At 42.1% G+C, this 19,213-nt stretch overlaps 2 protein-coding genes across 12 annotated transcripts in view; one reads left to right on the top strand and one right to left on the bottom strand.

The window, feature by feature from the left end:
- The window catches only part of PAPLN (papilin, proteoglycan like sulfated glycoprotein), a 47,929-nt gene extending 44,367 nt beyond the window's left edge, over positions 1–3,562 (top strand). The window contains exons 26-28 of the mRNA XM_066321296.1: positions 164–272; positions 1,565–1,740; positions 2,253–3,562. Coding sequence (XP_066177393.1) covers positions 164–272; positions 1,565–1,740; positions 2,253–2,428 — 461 coding nt within the window. The 3' untranslated portion in view covers positions 2,429–3,562. The remainder of the gene's footprint in view (positions 1–163; positions 273–1,564; positions 1,741–2,252) is intronic.
- Positions 3,563–6,012: 2,450 nt separating this feature from the next.
- The window catches only part of NUMB (NUMB endocytic adaptor protein), a 92,565-nt gene continuing 79,364 nt past the window's right edge, over positions 6,013–19,213 (bottom strand). For 4 of the 11 annotated variants that reach the window (XM_066321281.1, XM_066321286.1, XM_066321282.1 and 1 more), the window contains 7 exons: positions 18,065–18,139; positions 16,027–16,167; positions 14,374–14,575; positions 11,890–12,192; positions 9,947–10,096; positions 8,967–9,110; positions 6,013–7,966 (listed from right to left, as the gene is read on the bottom strand). In XM_066321281.1, the coding sequence (XP_066177378.1) occupies positions 7,251–7,966; positions 8,967–9,110; positions 9,947–10,096; positions 11,890–12,192; positions 14,374–14,575; positions 16,027–16,167; positions 18,065–18,139 (1,731 nt within the window). In that variant the 3' untranslated portion in view covers positions 6,013–7,250. The remainder of the gene's footprint in view (positions 7,967–8,966; positions 9,111–9,946; positions 10,097–11,889; positions 12,193–14,373; positions 14,576–16,026; positions 16,168–18,064; positions 18,140–19,213) is intronic. The other 7 variants (XM_066321284.1, XM_066321287.1, XM_066321288.1 and 4 more) reach the window with 4 other exon arrangements.

Genomic DNA, 19,213 nt, shown 5'->3' with positions numbered 1-19,213 from the left:
CCCCATAGCAGCGATGGCACAGCCTCAAACATGCTGTTTCAAGGCCCAGGGGCTTGTAGCTCATCATGGGATGTGTTGGACTTTTCCCATAAAGGAGCGCTCCTACTCCCAGGGGGAGCATGGCATTGTCTCCTTGCTAGTGATGATTTCCCCTCTGGTCTAGGAGAGCTGAGGATCACTGGTCTTCTGCCAAGCATCACAGTACCAGAGGGAGGGACTGCTCAGCTTCATTGTACAGTGACTGGCAACAATGTGAATATAAGGTGGTCAAGGTGAGCAAAAATGAGATGGAACTTCTCTTTTCTTCTCTTCCCAAATCTCATTTACCCTCCAAATACTAATGCAGCGTGCCTGCTAGATATGGCAGAGACCACAGTTATCAGCCCCACCTAGTATCACCCACCCTTTCTTAAAACAACTTGGATGCTACCCAAAACTCCTGGGCAAGATCCCCATGGAGTGTGGGGGTCCTCAAGTTCATGATCCCATCAAATAAGGAGGAAATCAGACATTAAACTAAGATTTCATGGTGTTTAGAAGGGCACTGTGCTGCAAAACTAGTGACACAAAAATAACAAGAACTAAAATGAGTAATCAGAGGAAAAGCTTTAGCTGCTTTTTAAAAAACCCTCTCTGCCTAATTGTGACAGACATTCTGGGCCCTCTTCCCCCAGCTTCCTGTTGCAACAGTTCTCTCCATTTACTAAGAAGTGGGAGCAAAGGAGATTTAGAAGCATTTTAAAGTGAAAAGCTGTGTCCTCTTATCTTGATAGTTTACCAGGAATCTCTGAATTTGTGCAAGTGTTTAGTGAGGGTTGTTTTTCCTGTTTGAAAATAATTAGTTCTGGTTTGGAGCCTTCTTAGAAACTACCCAGAGAAATGGACTGGTAAGTGTTGAAATTCTAAGGGCTGGGACTGAAGTGGGCCATCGCACACAGAACTTTTTATACATAGGTTTGGTATTTGAGCTAACAAAATGATGCATGTTTCAGAGTTGGAATGCAACCCTTTTCAGTCAAACAGATGTCATTTTGTTGGTAACTAGGAGTTCATAATTCAGGCAGTTTTCCTTCTGGGTACAGATTATTCCAGGAGGAACTGAACAGACACAATCTTGCTGGTTTTTTAAACAAACTTTGAAAGGGAGAGGAAAGAGGGCACATTGTTCACTACCCCATATGCTCATAAAGCAGTATGTGCTGCTATCAATGCCAGCCAAACAAGTACTGCCAGACCACAACCTGGAGAGAAGGAAAGGCACATTTGGTTTTCTCTTAGCTCCTCAAACCTCAAGAATGTGTGCTAGGGGAAAGGGCAATGTCTTTGCTCAAAGCACACAGACACAGCTACCTCCCACGCAGACACTGGGCAACGGATGTGACTCGCTCAGGCTCGTGTTACCATCCAACTGTAGGGCCAGGTTGTGCAAAAGATTTCTTCCTTCCTGCTGAACTTGTAAAAATAATCCACCCCTTTCACAGAACATCGTTTTCCAAAGAGCACAGGGAGCTCCTTTAGCACCCATGGGTGGCAATAGTGAAATATTTTTTATTTTTCACCACAGGAACGGAGTTCCCATGTGGGGGGATGGCCATCACATCCACCTGTCCCAGGATGGAAGCTTGACTATAAGCAATGTCCAAGAGGCTGATGAGGGATCCTACACATGCAGTGCCTACAGCAGCAGCAGCTCTGTCAGCGCCAGCTCGGAGGTGAAGGTGCTGAGGAGCCAGCCTAGCAGTGAGTACAGCCCAGCCCACCCTTCCTGCTTTGCACCTGCTATTGCAGCCATCGTGTGCGTCAGTCCAGCACCAGCCTCGGGCTCTGGGCAGCAGCAGGAGCCTCTGGGTCGTGCTGCCTCAGGAGCCCTGCTTTCCATGGAGAGAAAAGCAAGATGCTGGAAACACCCCCTGACCAGGGCACTGGGAGCATATTTAACTTCGTGAGGCCAAAATGCCATAGTTGGTTGGCCAAATAGTTGGTTGCATGATTTGTAGTTGGACTTTGGACACCATCTAGGTATCTTTACATAGAGGGTAGGTAGAGTAATCTCTCCTCTCCTTGGAAACTGCATTTTTGTCCTGTATCTCACCAGAAGTATCTGTTTCATCTTGAAACTCATCATCTCTTCTTGATGTTGGACTAAATTTAGAACTGGTGGGGTGGAGGAAGCAGGAACGTGCTGTGTCTTTTGGGAGGGAATAGCAATCTGAGGAAAATTTACAGCTGGTTCTCCCTTCGCTTGGCTGCAGCTCCTGTGAGTCACATTGTGGACCTGAGCAGAGAGTGCGTGGACCAGCCCCACCTTGCCAACTGTGAGCTGATCCTGCAGGCCCAGCTCTGTGGTAACGAGTACTATTCCAGTTTCTGCTGTGCCAGCTGCGCTCGCCACCGCCCCCAGGGCAGCCCTGCACACCCCCGCGGGTGACAGCCACGGCCATGGTGACCCATGACAACACCGGAGGCCTCAACTCTCTTCTTTTACTGCATGGGATGGTTCTAGGAGCTCTGTTCTGCTGGAAAGCTCAAGAGGGTGAATTGAACAGTGTCTAGTGGGTGTAAATGCTCAAAGGTGGGAGACCCACCACCCTCAGGTTTATTGTAAACTCCTTTTCCCTTGTATGCCTTGCTGTACCTAATCCATCTCTTAAGGGTAGTTGCTGTCATTCACAGAAACCAGGTGATAGAAGGGATGTAAGGATGATGTGATTAACGAAGGCAGATGACCAGCATGAAAGAGGGAGAGAGCAATTCTTCATACAAGCAAGAGAGCAGTGCCCTTAAAAACATAATCTCTGAAGTGTTTGAAGATGGGCCCGAACCATTCCAATCGAAGCACTAATGAGCCATGAACATTTGTTCCTCCAATGAGTATTGCTGAACAGTAGTGCTCCTGGGGAGCACTTTCCATCTAAATGCAAAGGACTCTGGCCATGAGAAACAGCTTAATGCATATAAAATTAGCCTTCAGGTCCTAGGAGATTACTGGCTCTTAGGATGCAGCTGTAATGTCATGTTACTGTAACTGTTTTATTCCAACAGACCTTAGACAAATTTCTAGTAGGGTCAGTTTGGTTTCTACTTGACTGCAATCAGCTTTGGAATGAAATGCAAAAGTAAAGCCTCACAGAAAGCTTAAGACAAAATAGAAAACTACTTTCAGCCCTTCCTGAAGGCTAGGGGTAATTTACATGAAGATACGACACTGTTACCTGTTCTGAGATGCTGCAGTTTAACCAGCACTCATTCTAGGAAGGCTCAGCAGGTAATTTTTTCCCTTGAGCCAGAACTGTGCTGTTCTGACGTTGTACTGAGTTTGGGCAGGGGCTAATAATAAACACATAGAAATACGTGTGTAGGGGCATTTCACTTGCCAGAATAAACCTCCCAAGGATCTGCTCTAGTTTCAGTTAAATCCAGGAAAGCCTGGCTCTGCATATGGCCTGGGCTGATGCCTGCTGCTACAAGCTAACAAGTTAGGACTTCCAGATGTAGAGCAGCTGTAGCTGAAAAGCATCCTTCATTTCAGTGGATTCAAGTGGCATCCACTGAGTGGGCAGCAAGCATGTGTCTGGGGCTCTGAAAATCTCAGGCATTAGGGATGGGGAGGTGAGATTATATCATGATTGTATCATGTTAAGGGCCAGAAAAGGCCCTTAGATATCTTCAGTATCTCAAAATGGAATTACTTTTGAGCAAAAGGATTCTTTTACAGCCTCCACACTAATGTTCTACCCTAGCATCAGCCCTGACAGTCCCCTTCTTCCTCATTCTAGACTTGGATGGTTTGATCCTAATTATTAGCAACATTACCCATGTATTATTTGCATAGATGTAGCTATAAACTGGTGTGTAGATGTTGATATTTTGGTTGAGGGGATGGAGGATTGGGGTTTTTTACTTTTGTCTTCTACTCGTGTTACTTTAAGGCTTTTAAGAAATGCAGCTACTTTGGGACTGTGCTCACACCACTCTCCTCTTCTTCAGTCCTGACTCAGGACCCGTGAATGCAGCAGCAAAACACAGGTGTGAACAGTGGAGAGGTGACAGCCTAGAGCTGGTTTGTACTCTAAACCCAGTAAATCGGTTCTCATGGACCTAAAAACAGGAATCACTGACCTAATGACTGCACTCTCATCAGCACAGGTATGGTTCAGGACTGGAACACACTGCTCTAGGAAGTGAACAAACTATAAAGTCTACAAGCAATCCAGTACAGGAGAGACACGTGACAGTCACAGCTTGTTTGGGGCTGGGTCCTTCTATGGTCTGACAGATTCTGTTTGCTAGGAAAGAAAAATACTTATTTTACATCTAAGACCTTTTATTTTGATTAGGGAAAATTTCCTCTGCTGGAATGCAGGACAGGCATTACAGTATAAGGTTTCAAGTGGAAATCACTGGATATTTAAGAAAAATGAGATGGTCCTGAAAACATCCACTTATGTTTGTACATATTTTTCTATTTAACATCTCAGACCAGCACCTTTTTCTCTGTGTGTGTGTGTATAGGGTAATTTACCATTTTAGTATTTGATATGATTTTTGCCTTTTGAGACCAGAGACTCCGTAAATTGTGGTCATTTTGAAGCCCTCTCCATTCCATGTGTGGCATCAAGGAGTAGTCAGGATCTGCTCAGGAGCATGGTTAGAAGTGGATTGTGGATGTATCAGACCCTTTTGTCCCAGAGTAAGTAGCCAGTTCTATAAAATTCCTAAGATGTCAGAGGCTCTATTTTTAGAATATTTAAACATTCTGTGTAGTCAGCTGTCATTTAAACTCTAGGTTATATAAGATGGGGCCAGGAAGTGCTTTCTTCAGACTCCTGAGGGCTATAACAGCCCCCTGCTGCTGATGGGCAGGACTTTAACAACACTGGAAGTGCTTGGGCTAGTGGAGAGTTCCTGCTGACCTCCTTTCAGCTGCACAACCATGGCAGTAGGGGTGGGACTGACAGGCATGCAGCTCCCTGCTGTAAGTCCATGCCATCAAGTTAACTAAAGGATCTTGACATTTCTTCTGACAAGATCAGCTCCTCCCTCACTGTAGCACCACTTAATCACCTACTCAAAGTTTACTTTTCTATGTGAGAATCAAGATGTTCGTTTTCTTCCCTAAACAATGGGTTGTAGGAAGTGCTTATCTCCATGGCAGGAGAAGGGTGTAGCTATACTGGGCTATTTTCAGCTTGATCTTGGGGCCCTTACTGTGAAATATACGTAACTAACTGCTTTCTTTCCTACTATAAATGTCTATAAATACTTGTTTGATTTTGAAAGCTGAAAAAAGCATTGACACCAACTCGCATCCCACAGGGACTGTTTGCATTACTATTCATACCACACTGAACACAGGTAAGAATCTGTACTGTCAGAAGCTGTAGTTTTCTAGACTGTCACTGTAAGACTTACTGTACTTGCCTGGAAATGGAAACTGCTGGCAAGCTCAAATCCGAAGGCCAACAAAGGGAGCATTTCTTCTCCTTCAGGTTATAGAGTATGACTTTGTTCCTTGTGTCTAAACTGACGTGGTGCCCACAAGAATGCAGTAAGAACCAGTCACACTAACAGGATAGGCATCAGCTCACTGGAAGAAGAGAAAAGAGGTGAAAATACATCATCATCTCATATGGCTCTTTTTAATGGTAGGGGAAAGAAAGAGTTTTCATTTTTGCCATTACTGAATGTCACTGTCCTCATCCTTGACTCTTTGTAAATATTCAGTGATAGAAAATACAGCCATGTAAACCCATGTAACCCCAGAATCTGATGTTTTCAGTAAAGGCCTCTATTTTAGTTTATGTGTCACAAGAATATTTTGAAATCCTGAGTTTTAAAGCTCAGTGCACCCTAATAGGTTGTATAAAATGAGAGGTGTTAAGATATTATTCTTAAGCCGCCAGGTTGGCAAGCAGTGCTCATCCACATTCACCTTACAAGACAGAAGATACCCAGAAGGGCAAAGGCTGAAAACTGAATTAGGGTGGTAAATAAATTTCTCACAGACAGAGCTTCTACCACCAACATTTATTTCTGTTAAAGCAGATTATAAATCATCAGTACAAATATATATAACTTACATTTGCTTGTAAGGCCAAAGTTTAAAAGTAAAGTTAAAATGAGATGGTTTTCACAAGTCACCAGAGGCAGAACCTGGACCAGCTGCAGCCTTAACCACAAGGTTTCACAAATCAGTGGGAAAAAAATAAAACCAAAGTTAAAAACCTCTAAGAACTATTGACAGACAAACATAAAATGGTTTCCCAGGCATCCCCAGGATGTAGATATGATGACAATAAGTTGTCACAGTAGTGTTAGAACCAATAGATTAAGACAAAGAAACTGCAGCAATATATGAAAGGAAAAAAAATAATCCATACTATATAGAATATGTAGATTGATTCCAATAAAAAACAGTAAATTCTCCCCATGGTTTTCAAACCATGACAATACTGTTCTTTAATTTTCTTTATTTAAAACTACGATATAATGACTTATTGGTTGTGATTGTTGTTGCAATATGCTACTTACAATGAACAGATACAAGAACAAGCTAGAGCCCCTTTTTCCACCCCCCCCAATATTACTTACTATAAGAATCAGCGATAAATCAATCTTATGTACAATTTCTTACATCCAACCCCCTTATTTTTTAACCTTTGGCAAGATTACTTACAACTCATACAGCTTTTAATATCCAACTATTTAAAATATTCTAAATGCATAAAAATAAAGATTTTGGCTTTACTTTATTCTTTACATATAATATTCACTTTGTTACTCAAAATGGAAGCTCAACTTTTTCCACAAACCTAGCTTTTGCTAAGGTGACAACATCCCACCCATATCCACCCCCTCACCCTACTCAATTTTTCCCTGAGGGGGAACATCCAGGGCTTGCAGGGCAGCAGGAGGACACAGGTACAAACATCTGCCTTCCTTTCCGTGAGATGATTGATGTTTCTGCAGAACAGGCTTTGGGACTGGGTGCCTTTCTTTGCTCCATTTGACTTCCAGCTTTCCAAGAGAGGAGGGAATGCAGACTGGGGTGGCTCCAAGATTCCTTTTAAGAACTGCACATTAAATTCTCTGTGTTTTTCCATTCTCCCTGTAATTGCTCCCACTTTCTAACCCATTTTTGTTCGAAGGGACCTTTGGGATTATCAAAGCAAACCGATCAGAAACAGTCCCCTCTGCTCCCTTTATCCCTCTATCTTACTGTACAATTTATCCGCCCCCCAGAGGACCGCCTAAAGTTCGATCTCGAATGTCTTCTGTAGGTCACTGGAGAAGGGGTTGGTGGGGGACGGGTTGGTGCGCTGCTTGGCCTTGCCCTCCAGGGCCGCCCACTGCGCCTCGAAGGGGTCGACCTGCGGGGCGGGCGGCTGCGAAAGCTTGTCCTCGGCCGCCCACTTGCCGCCCTCCACGCCGTTGAAGGCGGCCGAGCCGTTGTGCTGCGCGGGCGGGTGGAAGAAGGGGCTGGCGGTGGCGCTGCTGCTGCCGCCGTCGTACTGAGGGGCCGACTGCTGCTTCACCAGGCTGGGGGACTGATGCGGGTGGGCCGCTGGAGTGTGGCTGGCAGTACCAAAGACGTTGGCCACCATCTGGGAGGGTGTGATCCCAACCACGGGGACGCTTGGGCCTGCATAGGTCATCCCGTTGGCTACGGCGTAGGGCTGAGCTGGAATAAACGCTGGCTGCATGGGCGGTACCACGCCCACCGGCACAGGCTGAGGCGCAATGAAGGTGCTGACGGGGAAGGCTGGTGCTGGCTGGGAGGCTGGAGCTGCTGGAGGAGGCTGGAGCAGTGGCTGTGGGGCTGGGGCTGAGGTTGGCTGCTGCTGGGCTCTGACAGTCTTTGAGACCTCTTCCAACCAGCGGTCTGCCTCTGAGGGAGTACGTCTGTGATTTCCTTGGAAGAGGCTTGGGGACGCCGCACCTGAAGAGGTGCTGCTCCAGTCGGTGCCTGGGAAGGAAGGCATAGGCAAGTCACTAATATTCCCACTCCTCATCCTTTATTGGTTAGAAAGACTGGAGGGTGTACACAAGAACATACAGGCCTCCTCCCGCCATGACTGAAAGATGCTTCCACCATTGGAAGCATCTTTATGCATCCACTGTACTGTTCTGTTCTAGGAAGACATTCATCAAGATGAAGTAGGTAAGAGCTTCTTCACTAAAGTGCAGATTTATGGGGTTTTTTTCTTCATAGCAGACATCTAAGACTTTAGGGTACACAGGAATGCTGCTGCCTGCACTCATAACCTGGTGGCAATGATCCAGTCCAAAATCACTAATCCCCCCTAACTGGGGAGTATATTTCTGAATGCACAGCTCAGGACTGGTGGACTTGGAACACAAAGGTCTAAGAAACTGTTTTAAAGACAAAGTCTGATACTCTTACAAGGCCAATCAGAATATCTATTTCACTAGCAAAGTTTCTCTCATGGAGTGGAGCTTACACCATGAAGTGAAGGAACTCAGACTGCAGCCTTCTAGCACGTGTGCCCACATGGGTGACAGCCATTTCACATTACACAGTGCAGACAAGGCCTGGAGGGACAGACTAAACTTTCTAAACAGAAGAAATGAACCTCTAAGCCTTTAAGCAACCAACTTAATCCCTCCTTATGTACTTTAGAGAAAAGAACACACAAAAATTATTTTGGGTACATAGAGATTCTTTCCCTTTTATACACACAAACTCACATACAACTTCATTACTTCCTTTTTAAGCACTGATTTTATAAAATGCTGCCAAAATAAGAATCAGTCCAGGTTATAGACCTAGAACCAGCAAGTTCATCGCTTCTCTCCATCCACTTGTGCAAAACACTACTACTTCCGGCTTTTGTTCCTGTTCCTTCCACTTGCCATTAAGTGGCACTGACAATTGTCTCAGGGGCTCAATTATGCTTTTGATCCAAGTTCTTATAGCAATGCACCGGATCTACTTCCAATCTTACCAGTGACCACGGCTGCAGCTCCAGTATTAGCAGCAGGAGCATGAGCCCAAGGATTGGTTTCACGAACTGGCATAGCTGTGGACACTACAGCAGCTTGGGATGGTTTAGCAGCAAGCACACAGAAGGCAGAGGCAGTGCCATTAACTAAAATGGGAGCAGACAACATCAGTGCGATTAATTCATGCAAGGCATGCACGTGACTGGAGTATTAGTGGGCCAGGTCACACCTATCAACACACAACACTCTTAGACACTTCCACATGACAGGGGTTTGTGTGATTAGCCAAACTGGACTGACAGTCACTACAGGTAGTAGATTTCATTTCACCAAGCCAACACTTGTTAAGAGAATCATGAGATGGTGGATTTTAATGTCGTTTAGGAGGCCTTGAGTTCTGATGACTGACTGAAGTTAAATTTGTTGTTTCTATAAGGAAGAGATACCGCTCACCAGTAGTTATTGAACAGTTCATTTTAGATTCAAAAGAAGAACACTTTGTAGGTACAAAGTAACAATAACTACATTTAACATGGAGAAGCTCTTTTTTCACACAACTTCTACAAAAGGATAGCAGCAAAATGAATACTAAGGGCTGCTATGAGTTCTGTAGCTGGAATTTTTCCACACCTTAGCTAAGAATTTATGTAAAAACCAGTAATAATTGTGGTGACACAAAATCCCTTCCCTTGCAAGATTTGGATACTATGACATACTCCTATGCAGTTCAGGAGGCAGAATGATAAAATAGCCATTACCTCAAAGCCAGGCCCTTTTATAGGTAACTATCGTGTGGTAGGTGCATGAACTTATTGTTAAAAACAAAACCACAAAAAAATTAAACAGACAAGATGAATAAAGCAGGATGCATTCACCCATAATACTGGTAACATGACTTGCACAAGAAATTAAGACCATGTGTTACTGGAAAGCAACATTATGTCCATTCAAGCCTCATCCAGCACCCAAAGAAATCACAAACCTTGAAAGGCAGGAGACTGTGGTGCAACTACTGTCACTGGTTTTGTCATGGGGGCCGAAGAGAAAGGATCTTCTGATGGTGTGCTGAAAGCACTGGTGATCTGAGAGCACAGGGCACTAATGCTGTCTGTTTCCCCTTCTACCTCTGGGACTAAAATGTAAACAGAATTCATTAAATTGAAAGTTTAAAGGATACAGAAACAATTTACAACTACCAATGTGAAATTGAAATATAATTAGTTTCCTTATGTCCTACATGTTCTTGCTACTGATTTGCATGACAGCTTTTTTTTTTTTTTTTTTTTTTTTTTTTTTACATTTAGTGTTGAAGATCTGGCCTGAAATAAAACACCACATTAATGTATTTTGTGATTAAGTCAAGAGAGCAAGGAGATCACTGTTTCAGTTTTAAAGGATGCTCATATCAGAAAACAAAGTTTTCTACAGTTTAAGTAGAGATCTAAATCTTTCAGTATTAAAGTGCTAAATTTCTCAAGGGTTTGGCTCTAAGATTTGGCATTCTGGGAAATGAAAATACTTGTGATAGATTTAAGTGTTCCAACAACATACTTGTACAGTTACTAGATGAACTTCAAATGTACTGACATCAATGCACAGCAGCAAGTTCAGTCTAGAGTTAGTGTTGATTGTTCCAGTTCAGTGGTAGCTGAAATGCCCAGTTCCTGTGCAAGAATCCTAAAAGCAAAAGCTGAATGCTAAGGTAAAATGGATGCTTAGTTCTAAACGAAGCATCAGTATCATGTGGATAATGTAACATCTGGAGTAAAGCTGCCAGCTAACCAGATGTTCTCATTATTACTGATGGCAGTGTTTTCCAGAAGTACCGATCATCAGTCCGTCATTGCACAGAACTGACATGAGCAGGCATAATCAAGCACAAAATAGTGTAAGAAACATAAAATGTCTGCACACAACATGCACCAGATCTAAAATTCAGGGGGAAGCATGCCCAAAAATTGTTTCTTTGAGGGATATTCCAATACAGTGCATGCAGTGGGGACAGTAAGCAGCACTGGCAGTGGCATATATGGGAACATGCATCAGAAATGTTCTGAACCATGAGACATTGAAATTGTGGTGTGCTCAGTGACCACCACTACTGAGCAGTACACTATAACTGTAAAACTGATTGGCTCAGTGCTGGTCTTAAAGCACAGGTCACTAAACAAGGATTATGGAAGAAGTCAAACTAAGTATTTTTGTTGAGTTTGCCTTTGCCACAGTAATTTTTACTTCAAAGCTTGGAGCCCTAAAACCAGCTCTGTTGCCAAGTGAGACTAGAGCTGGCCTGAAGGATAACACCTAGCTAAGGGAACTCAAGGACCTTATACAAGGTAATGAGCACCTCAGGAGTTTATGCTGGGATGACTCTTAGAAAACCCCACTAGCATCATGTGAAAACTGTACCACATAATACTGATACAGCCAGCTGTACCACCTAAACAGGTAGGTTCTCCTAATGCAATGTGAAAAGCAATTTCATTGCTCTCAAAAAATTCAGACAGGCAGAAGGACAGACTGCCGAAGAGCATCACATGATCCCAAGACAAGTGGTTAAGCCCTTGAAGGGATTTGTGTCTCAGGATGCCCTGACAGTAAGCGGAAGAACTGGTTCAGTGACTCAGAAGGAAGAGCCAAAACCTACTAATTCACCAACACCCATTCTTGGAACACTTCAAGCTGTGCTCCAGTACTTCAGATAGCAATTAGAACTGTCTTCTGCATGTGAACTCCACATTTGAAATTCTTGCCTTTTCCCAAAGCAGAAATTTTCTGACATGGTGATGTTTGTTCATGATAAATGATCAACATGAGGCAGGAAGGAGGATTTACTAGAAAATAAGGAGTTACTTGAAGCCACAGAGAAAGAAAGGAGGAAGAGACAATTTAAGGCAATGTTTCGCTGGAACCATTTGGTTTTACCTGAGTTTTTCATGGGGAAATCAGTCTTCCTTTGCACTGTTGAAGGCAGCTCATTTATTCGCAAAGACAACTGGCGTTTAAAAGGAGACATCTTTTGGCTAAGGGCGGGGAAGCCCCTGAAGGACCCTTGCCTGGCAAGCTGTTCTATAGGGGCGTGTCGCCGTGGGATGGCGTGGGGGTTGCTCATTTCTTTATCCAGAGAGGCAGCAACTTCAGCAGTAGGAGAGGTTGGTGAGCCAGAAGAGGGGGCAGGATTGTTTGGTGCAGCACCTGGTGCTACCGTTTTCACTTCTGTTTCAACTGCTGGAGGAAACAGGGTGAGGTTAGAAGAGTAAAGCAAAGCACGGTTCAGCTGTCTACCTTTACTCCCATTTGTTTTGAAAAGAGAAATTGCAGGAATCTGCATAAGTAGTACTCTTGCAAATGAGCTTCTAATAGCAGAAACACAATTTCTGTATACCTTCATTGTATTCACCACATCACCTGACACACACCCCAAGCTCCACAGCTTTCTAAGGCAACCACTTCTAGAAAGGATGGCCTTACATATGTATTCTTCCCAGCTATTCCTGAGATCCCAGCTCTAGAAACACTTGCAATTAATTTATGGTTAAAACTGAAAAATGTATTGTATATTTGAGACCTTCGCTTTGCCTCACAGAGAACCATGGACAAATTATTACTACCTACTCTGTTAAGTGATTTTGGGCAGCACAGCTTGGCAGCAGCAGGAAACAGAACACAGCTCCAGGACCCTCTTTCAAAAATCACCCTCCCAACCCTGCAGAATCAGCAGCAGCAGCCAAACACACTGCACAAGCTTTAGCAGGCCAAAGGTAGCAGCAGCACTTAACAGGTCGGGCTGCAGCTCCCAGCTCCTCCAGGAAATACATTACGGGTAGAGGCAAATGTGCTGCAAGGCAGATCCAGCCTCTGAGCTGACAGGCCTTGCTAACACCAGACATATTTGCAAGGAGTTCCTGTGTCACTTCTGTACTGAATTTAGCTGCAATATTACTATGCAATCATGAGTTAGTTGCAGTGGAAGCTCGTCCAACTTAAAGTCAGCTGCTTCATTTTGTAGGGCTTTGCATAGCACCACAATGCTCCTGTCAGACAGGCCTAATGGCAGAAATGCAGGATTAAGATTTGTTTAAATCATGACACTTATTATTAGAATTGCAATGGGGAGATTTTTCCACCTCTAGGAAAACTCTTTCTCACTCATAAATGAATTAGCTTTGGGGGCAACAAACACAGCTCATCAACACAGAAGGACAAAAGGAAATCTCACTATCTGGTATGAACTCTCATTTTACCTATGCTGTTTTCAAAATACTTCAGAAAAAGCAACGACTTTTTTTTTTTTTTTTTTTTTTTTTTTTTGACACATCAGCAGAATAACTAAAAGTCTGGTAAAGAGAGGAGTCAGACTAGAAGTTTCTGAGGAGCTGGAATGGTAGGAGGAACTAATTATGTTGTCTTGCAAGCTTCAGTACCCATGAGTTGCAGCTGCTCATTCAAGTGAAACTTTTCTAATCAGTCTTTCTTGGAAAGGATTTCACACACCTTCACTGAGTCAAGACTTTGACTCATGCCCTCAAGTAACAAAGGCCTTGTGTTTAAGCTTCATTTAGCACATTCTAAAACCAACGTATGGAAACAAGCAGATGGATGATGAAAACGAAGATTAAAGTTTTGCAATCAAGGGGCAGCATAAAACTTGCTATGGAATCCTCTGGAACAAAAGTCTGACTTCACTGTGTGAAGCAGGTTATGAACAGTATTTATAATACTTTTTTTTTGTTAGCTGTAGAACTCCAGGCTTTGTAATAAAACTTGAGTAAAAAGTTCTACTTTCACTTAATTTCAAAACACATTATCTCTTCTCAAATCAGTCACTAATTTTGAATGTAATTAATAGTCAAACACCTCTGTGTTTTATGGGGACAGATTGGTTATTCTGGATTTATTTTTGGAAAGCACTCTGTCATTTATCTATTCTTCCTTCACGCAGTATAACTCTATACATACACTCTGTAATATGCCTTAAAAATAATAAAAAAAATACAATCTTTTCTACAAAAAATACATACAATTTATGGTTCATTTACCATAAGCATTAGACTACATAAATGATTACTTTGTGTCTTGCAAGCTTGTTGTATTTTTAAAACAAACTTCTAATAAAGCCTTTTAGTATGGTACCTATGGTGTTCTCTACCATAAAGCAGCCTGAAAAAACAAAGCAGAAGCAGCTTTCAATTATGAAGCCACTTGCACCTTTTCTAGAAGACATGGGAAGATGCTGAGTGAATTTGGGAGCATTTTTCATTGTGTGAACTGACAAGGCTCTGGGAATATGATCTGAACATAGTAAGGTTCAAGAGAGGGAATGCCGTAGGGACATTAAGCTTCATCCTCGCAGAGGCCTCAGTGCTGGTTCTGCTTGCTGCAGATGATTGTTTAAATTGCATCCCGTACCTTTAGCATCCGGCATCTGTCTCATAATTTCCTCTCTCTCTGCTTGTTCAGTAGCTGTAGTGACCCTGAATGACCCCTCTCTAGTAAATGTGGTTCTGCTGGCATCAAAGGTGGCAGTCACTCCACACTCCTTCTCTCGCTTCTGCTTTCGCTCCAGGCATGCTGCAAATGCACAGCCCACGGCGTGACTCAACCTTTCCCCCTGCACAAGACAACATTGCATCACACAGTGACTGAACAGAAACATACACGTGCTTCAAGCATCACAAACTGATAACCTGCCTTTACAAGATGAATCTAATTAAGGCATTAAGGAAAACTATTTTAATTGTATTTCAGCCTTAAACCTGGTACATGAATACTCCCAGCTACTAATGCACATGCCATGTTCAAGAAGGCCACCCAGGAAAGAATGAGACTGTTGGATGATCTGTTTAGTTCAAATGCTACTAAGATGCCAGTGCGGTAAGGTGCCTGCATCAATCCCCTGCCTCTAGATACATCTATGCACAAAGAAACTCCCACAAATCCATCTTAAGGTGTTAGTCCTGAAGCACGGGTAAGTGAGAAAGTTTACAGAAGGCTCAGGAGACACTACCCCTGTGTGCACCTGTGAAAATTAAAAGCACAGTGGTGAGTACTCACACCTTTTAATGGTCCTGACCAAATGCAGAAGTTAGATTTAGGAGTGCCTAATGAAAAGCACTTCCATTATTCACCAGGTCAAAAGAATTCACTATCCGGTAACTGTAAAAAGGAAATTCAAGTCGGAGGAAGTCCAGCAACCCAGCTGATACAGCTGCTGCAGTTGAATCAGAGGCACTATTGCAGCCAGTAGCTCAACTCATCAATCATAATCAGTAAGTGAATTGACCTGTTATTCACAGAGGAAAACAGAAATGTTCCAGCTCTAACATAAGTTTTACTGAGAATTTCTGACTTCATTGTTTAATGAAAAATGATAAATTATCAAGCATCATTGCTCTGAACATGCAGCTCTTGGGAGTTCACAGAGTGAATTAGCATGAGGTTTCAAGCGCTTTGTATAATGTAGGCAGGATTCAACAAATAGCAGAGAGAAGAAAAGGTCAGATCAGGGAGCTAAATAACTTACCTAAGTCTACATAGAAAGAAACTGATTTTAAATCTACTCAAAACATTTTTGTCACTCAGAAGCAAATAGAATGCTAATTTAATTCAGTTTAGCTCCATCTCTTAACATTCAGATGACTTTTCATTCAAGATAACACTCACATACAAGACACTGCATTCATAACCAGTCTGTATTTACTCACTATGATTTTATCCTGGAAAAACTGTCATTACTGTTTCAGTTTTTGGCTGTAAACATTTTCAGATGAGAAAACTTTCTGTCTATTCTTAGAAGAGTAGTTCCCTTCTGGTGGAAATTATCTGAGGCTGAGTGCACTCCTTTCACACACAGGCTAAGCAGCACTTCTCTCCATAAAAGCATCACAGAGAGATAGCAAATATTTCCAATATAGGGAATTAGAATTAAAATAATTTACACGGACTAAGTAATATCTCAGCTGGAGTCAAAACATACTGCACTATTCCAGGTACTCAATTTTTTCTACCCTTTACTTCTAGCCAAGAGCTGTGAGAGCTGGCCACACACCATATTCCACTTACCGTGTCCTTCACAGCCATAAAGCAGTGGCAGATCCAACGTCTCGTTGTGCCATCTCGGCAGATGTAGGAGAACGCCCGGTCAAAGTTCCTGTCTGGTGCGCAGAAAGAAACCTTCTCTATTGTCTGATCAACTATAAGATCCTAGAGGGAAAAAAATCCCCCCCACAATACAAGAAATGTAAGGAAATACACTTGAACAAGTCACTGTCAAGACTAACTGCACAAAAATGAGTTATACTAAAAAGGGGATAACCTGATGTGGCTGTAATTATCTGTCATCAGTTGTCATTCAGAATCTGTTCCCAGTACAAAACAAGAGGAAAGATGACATTCTCCACCACCCATCTTTGGGAGATGTGTGCCAAGGCACCACTTAAGAATTTAGGGGTGCAGTGAATTCCTATATCCTTTCCTCTAGACTATGGAGGCACATGTTATTTCATTTTTACAGCAGCTCCATAGTCTTGCAACCAGAAAGACTATGTTGTTAAAACACAACACCGAAACTTAGGGGAGCGGTCTGCAAGTGTGAAAAGGTCTTCATGCAGCTGCTGCATGAAGAGCAAAACTCATCTCACAGTCAGCTAAGCAGGGATGCAAGAGAGAAGCACCAGCAGCACTGGTAGCACTAAAGACTCCCTATTTAATCCCATAAATGGGAGAAGTGTATCTAAAAATAGATAGTGCAGTTTAAGATTATGCCATCCTCATAAAAAATTAGTTTTAAAATATTTTTTCCAAATTATTTCATTTGGTTGGTGGCTAGTACTTGGCACCTCTGCAGATGTATTCAACCACCAGGAGGCAATAGTTTATCTTCTTTTTAAATCTGATATTTTTAATTAACTCCAGAGTCTGCACAACTTATTAAAATTCAATCTGAAAATATTACATATATGCAGCAACATTTCTAAAAATACTACATGTATTATTACTTTTACATGAGGCAATCAGTAGACTGAATTCATTCACATCACTATGTCTGTATTAGAAAATAAATTCTTGAGAGATAGCAACTTTAGCTCTGATGAGCCATACTGCTACAGCAGCCCTGGAGAAGTCTAACCACAATCAGATATTTGCAGGCAGTTGCACTCCAGAGGGATATGAATTACCTCTGTCTGTCAGTGTTGGCTCGGAAAAGTCATCCTTTAGGTTGACAAAAGTAAGTGCCAATTGATATGAACATAAAACAAATTATTTCAGACTGACAAGAGCTAAAACTGTTCTCATAGCCATGCCACCTTTAGAAATTCTAGTACACTTGTGGTGATAAGCCTAAAGCTGTTATTTCTAATTGTCTATATAAAATCAAGAATCATTTGCTTTTACCTGGACACATGTGCCTTGGTGGTACACCATGTGCTAATTAATCATAAAAAAATTGTAATTTCACAATAAAAAAACTGTAAAAAAACCATGCCACAAACATATTAGTTTTCTATTTCAGACCAGCATCTTCGCCATTAAAAATTATTAAATTTGACATATGCAGTAACTATTTAGTCTGAATCTGAAGCTACAATTTCCCTATTTAATCTACTCTCTCCACTGCATTTTTGGAAGGTCTTGTTAATTCAGATCCATTCCAGGATTTGGATGCACTGAAAATGATATTGATTTATATATATATATATATATATATATATATATATGTGAGTTTGCCTCTGCATTACTATCGCAATCTTTTGCAGTGGTACAGAACAAAGTCCAGGGACTCTTCAAGTTCACTGCCAATAGAACTTATCAGGAAAACAAATGCTTATTGCAGTAAATGCAACAAAAAATGTTCCAGGCTTGTGCTACACCTGCCACATTTTACAAAATGTGTCTTGAGAGGAGCGTGGAATTAACTGGGAAAAAAATTAGCAGGTGCACATACGTTTACAAAACAAGAAAGTATTAAACTAAACTACACACTTCAGTCTTCCTTTCAAATACCACCATTTGCAGTAACATAAAGATTAGTGTCCATTTAAAGATACAGAACATACATTATTATAGAGAAATTTAAAATGTTTGCCCAAGGAAATCTAACCTTTGTTTTCTCATCTACAACTCGGAGTCCATCCGCTGAAACCCACAGGACAGCTTTAACGGCTTTCTTCCCAGACTTTCAAGAAAAGAAAAAAAAAAAAAAAAAAAAAAAAAAGGAAAGAAAACAAAACAAAACAGTTTTATGCCAACAGCCAATCACCTCCCGCTTCCCCTCTCCAAGAACTATAACATTAAGTGTAGATGAAGTCCATGGTCAGTAGGGTGCCCAAAGGTCAATCCAAGTTGCAAAACATTAAGAGAACCAAGCCAAAGCCAGTATTTCAGAAACAGCACGTCGTGGGGATGGGGAGAGGGCACAGGACAGGTGAGGCAGAAATAAGGTGTACATCCACTGACAGTAAAGAATTCAAGACTGACCAAGTGGGTGAAGAATTCCACTAGAGTCAGAATACACTCATTCATAAGGAGTTACACCACAGGTAGCTTCTTCAGCACAAGTTTAAATATAGGAAAATTCTTACCTGAATACTATATTTCCACCAGCCCTACCCTTTGCCTCAATGGTCCCATGGCAGAATCATGGCATCACCTTAAACCAGTGCTAAAAGCACCCCAAAATCATCGGTTACTGTGTGGCTTATTAAGCTCATAAGCCTAATGCTAAGATCAATCACCCAAATATGTTTCACTAATGAAGACCTAAATGTCTTATCTTGGGAGAGAGGTATAAAGAAATAGGCTTTCTTAACCCTTTGGTGTGTATCTGGCAAAAGCAGTGGTGTGTGGCAGGCGGGTGCAGTGGAGAGTGGTCTGGCTTTTATCCAAAACCTGACTGTGGGAACTTTCAGCTGCCGCAAGCTGAGGCTAAGTAAAGTGGGAAACACAGGAAGGCTTCAGGAGCCATTTAAACTACAGATTCTTTCCAGGCTGTTTACTTTTCAAGGGAAAGTTACAGAAAACAGTATAAACTCAATATTCTTCTGAAGATAATTCATTGAAAAGAAAATAGGTCAATGTAATTTCACTGGTTGTTACAGCGAACTACTACTAGAAAACTAATACCTTTTCTTTTAGCATGTCACTTCAATTCACAACCTCCCTACTTTAGCCAGCTATTAAAATATTCTCTTTATGTATTTTGAAGCACTGAGTTTACATAGTTTGTGGCTGCTAATGGCACCCACCAGAA

Source organism: Sylvia atricapilla, chromosome 6 (genome assembly GCF_009819655.1).
Source record: "Sylvia atricapilla isolate bSylAtr1 chromosome 6, bSylAtr1.pri, whole genome shotgun sequence".
Taxonomy (NCBI): domain Eukaryota; kingdom Metazoa; phylum Chordata; class Aves; order Passeriformes; family Sylviidae; genus Sylvia; species Sylvia atricapilla.
Note: the sequence above shows the minus strand (reverse complement) of the source record. Positions and strands in the feature narration are given on the sequence as shown.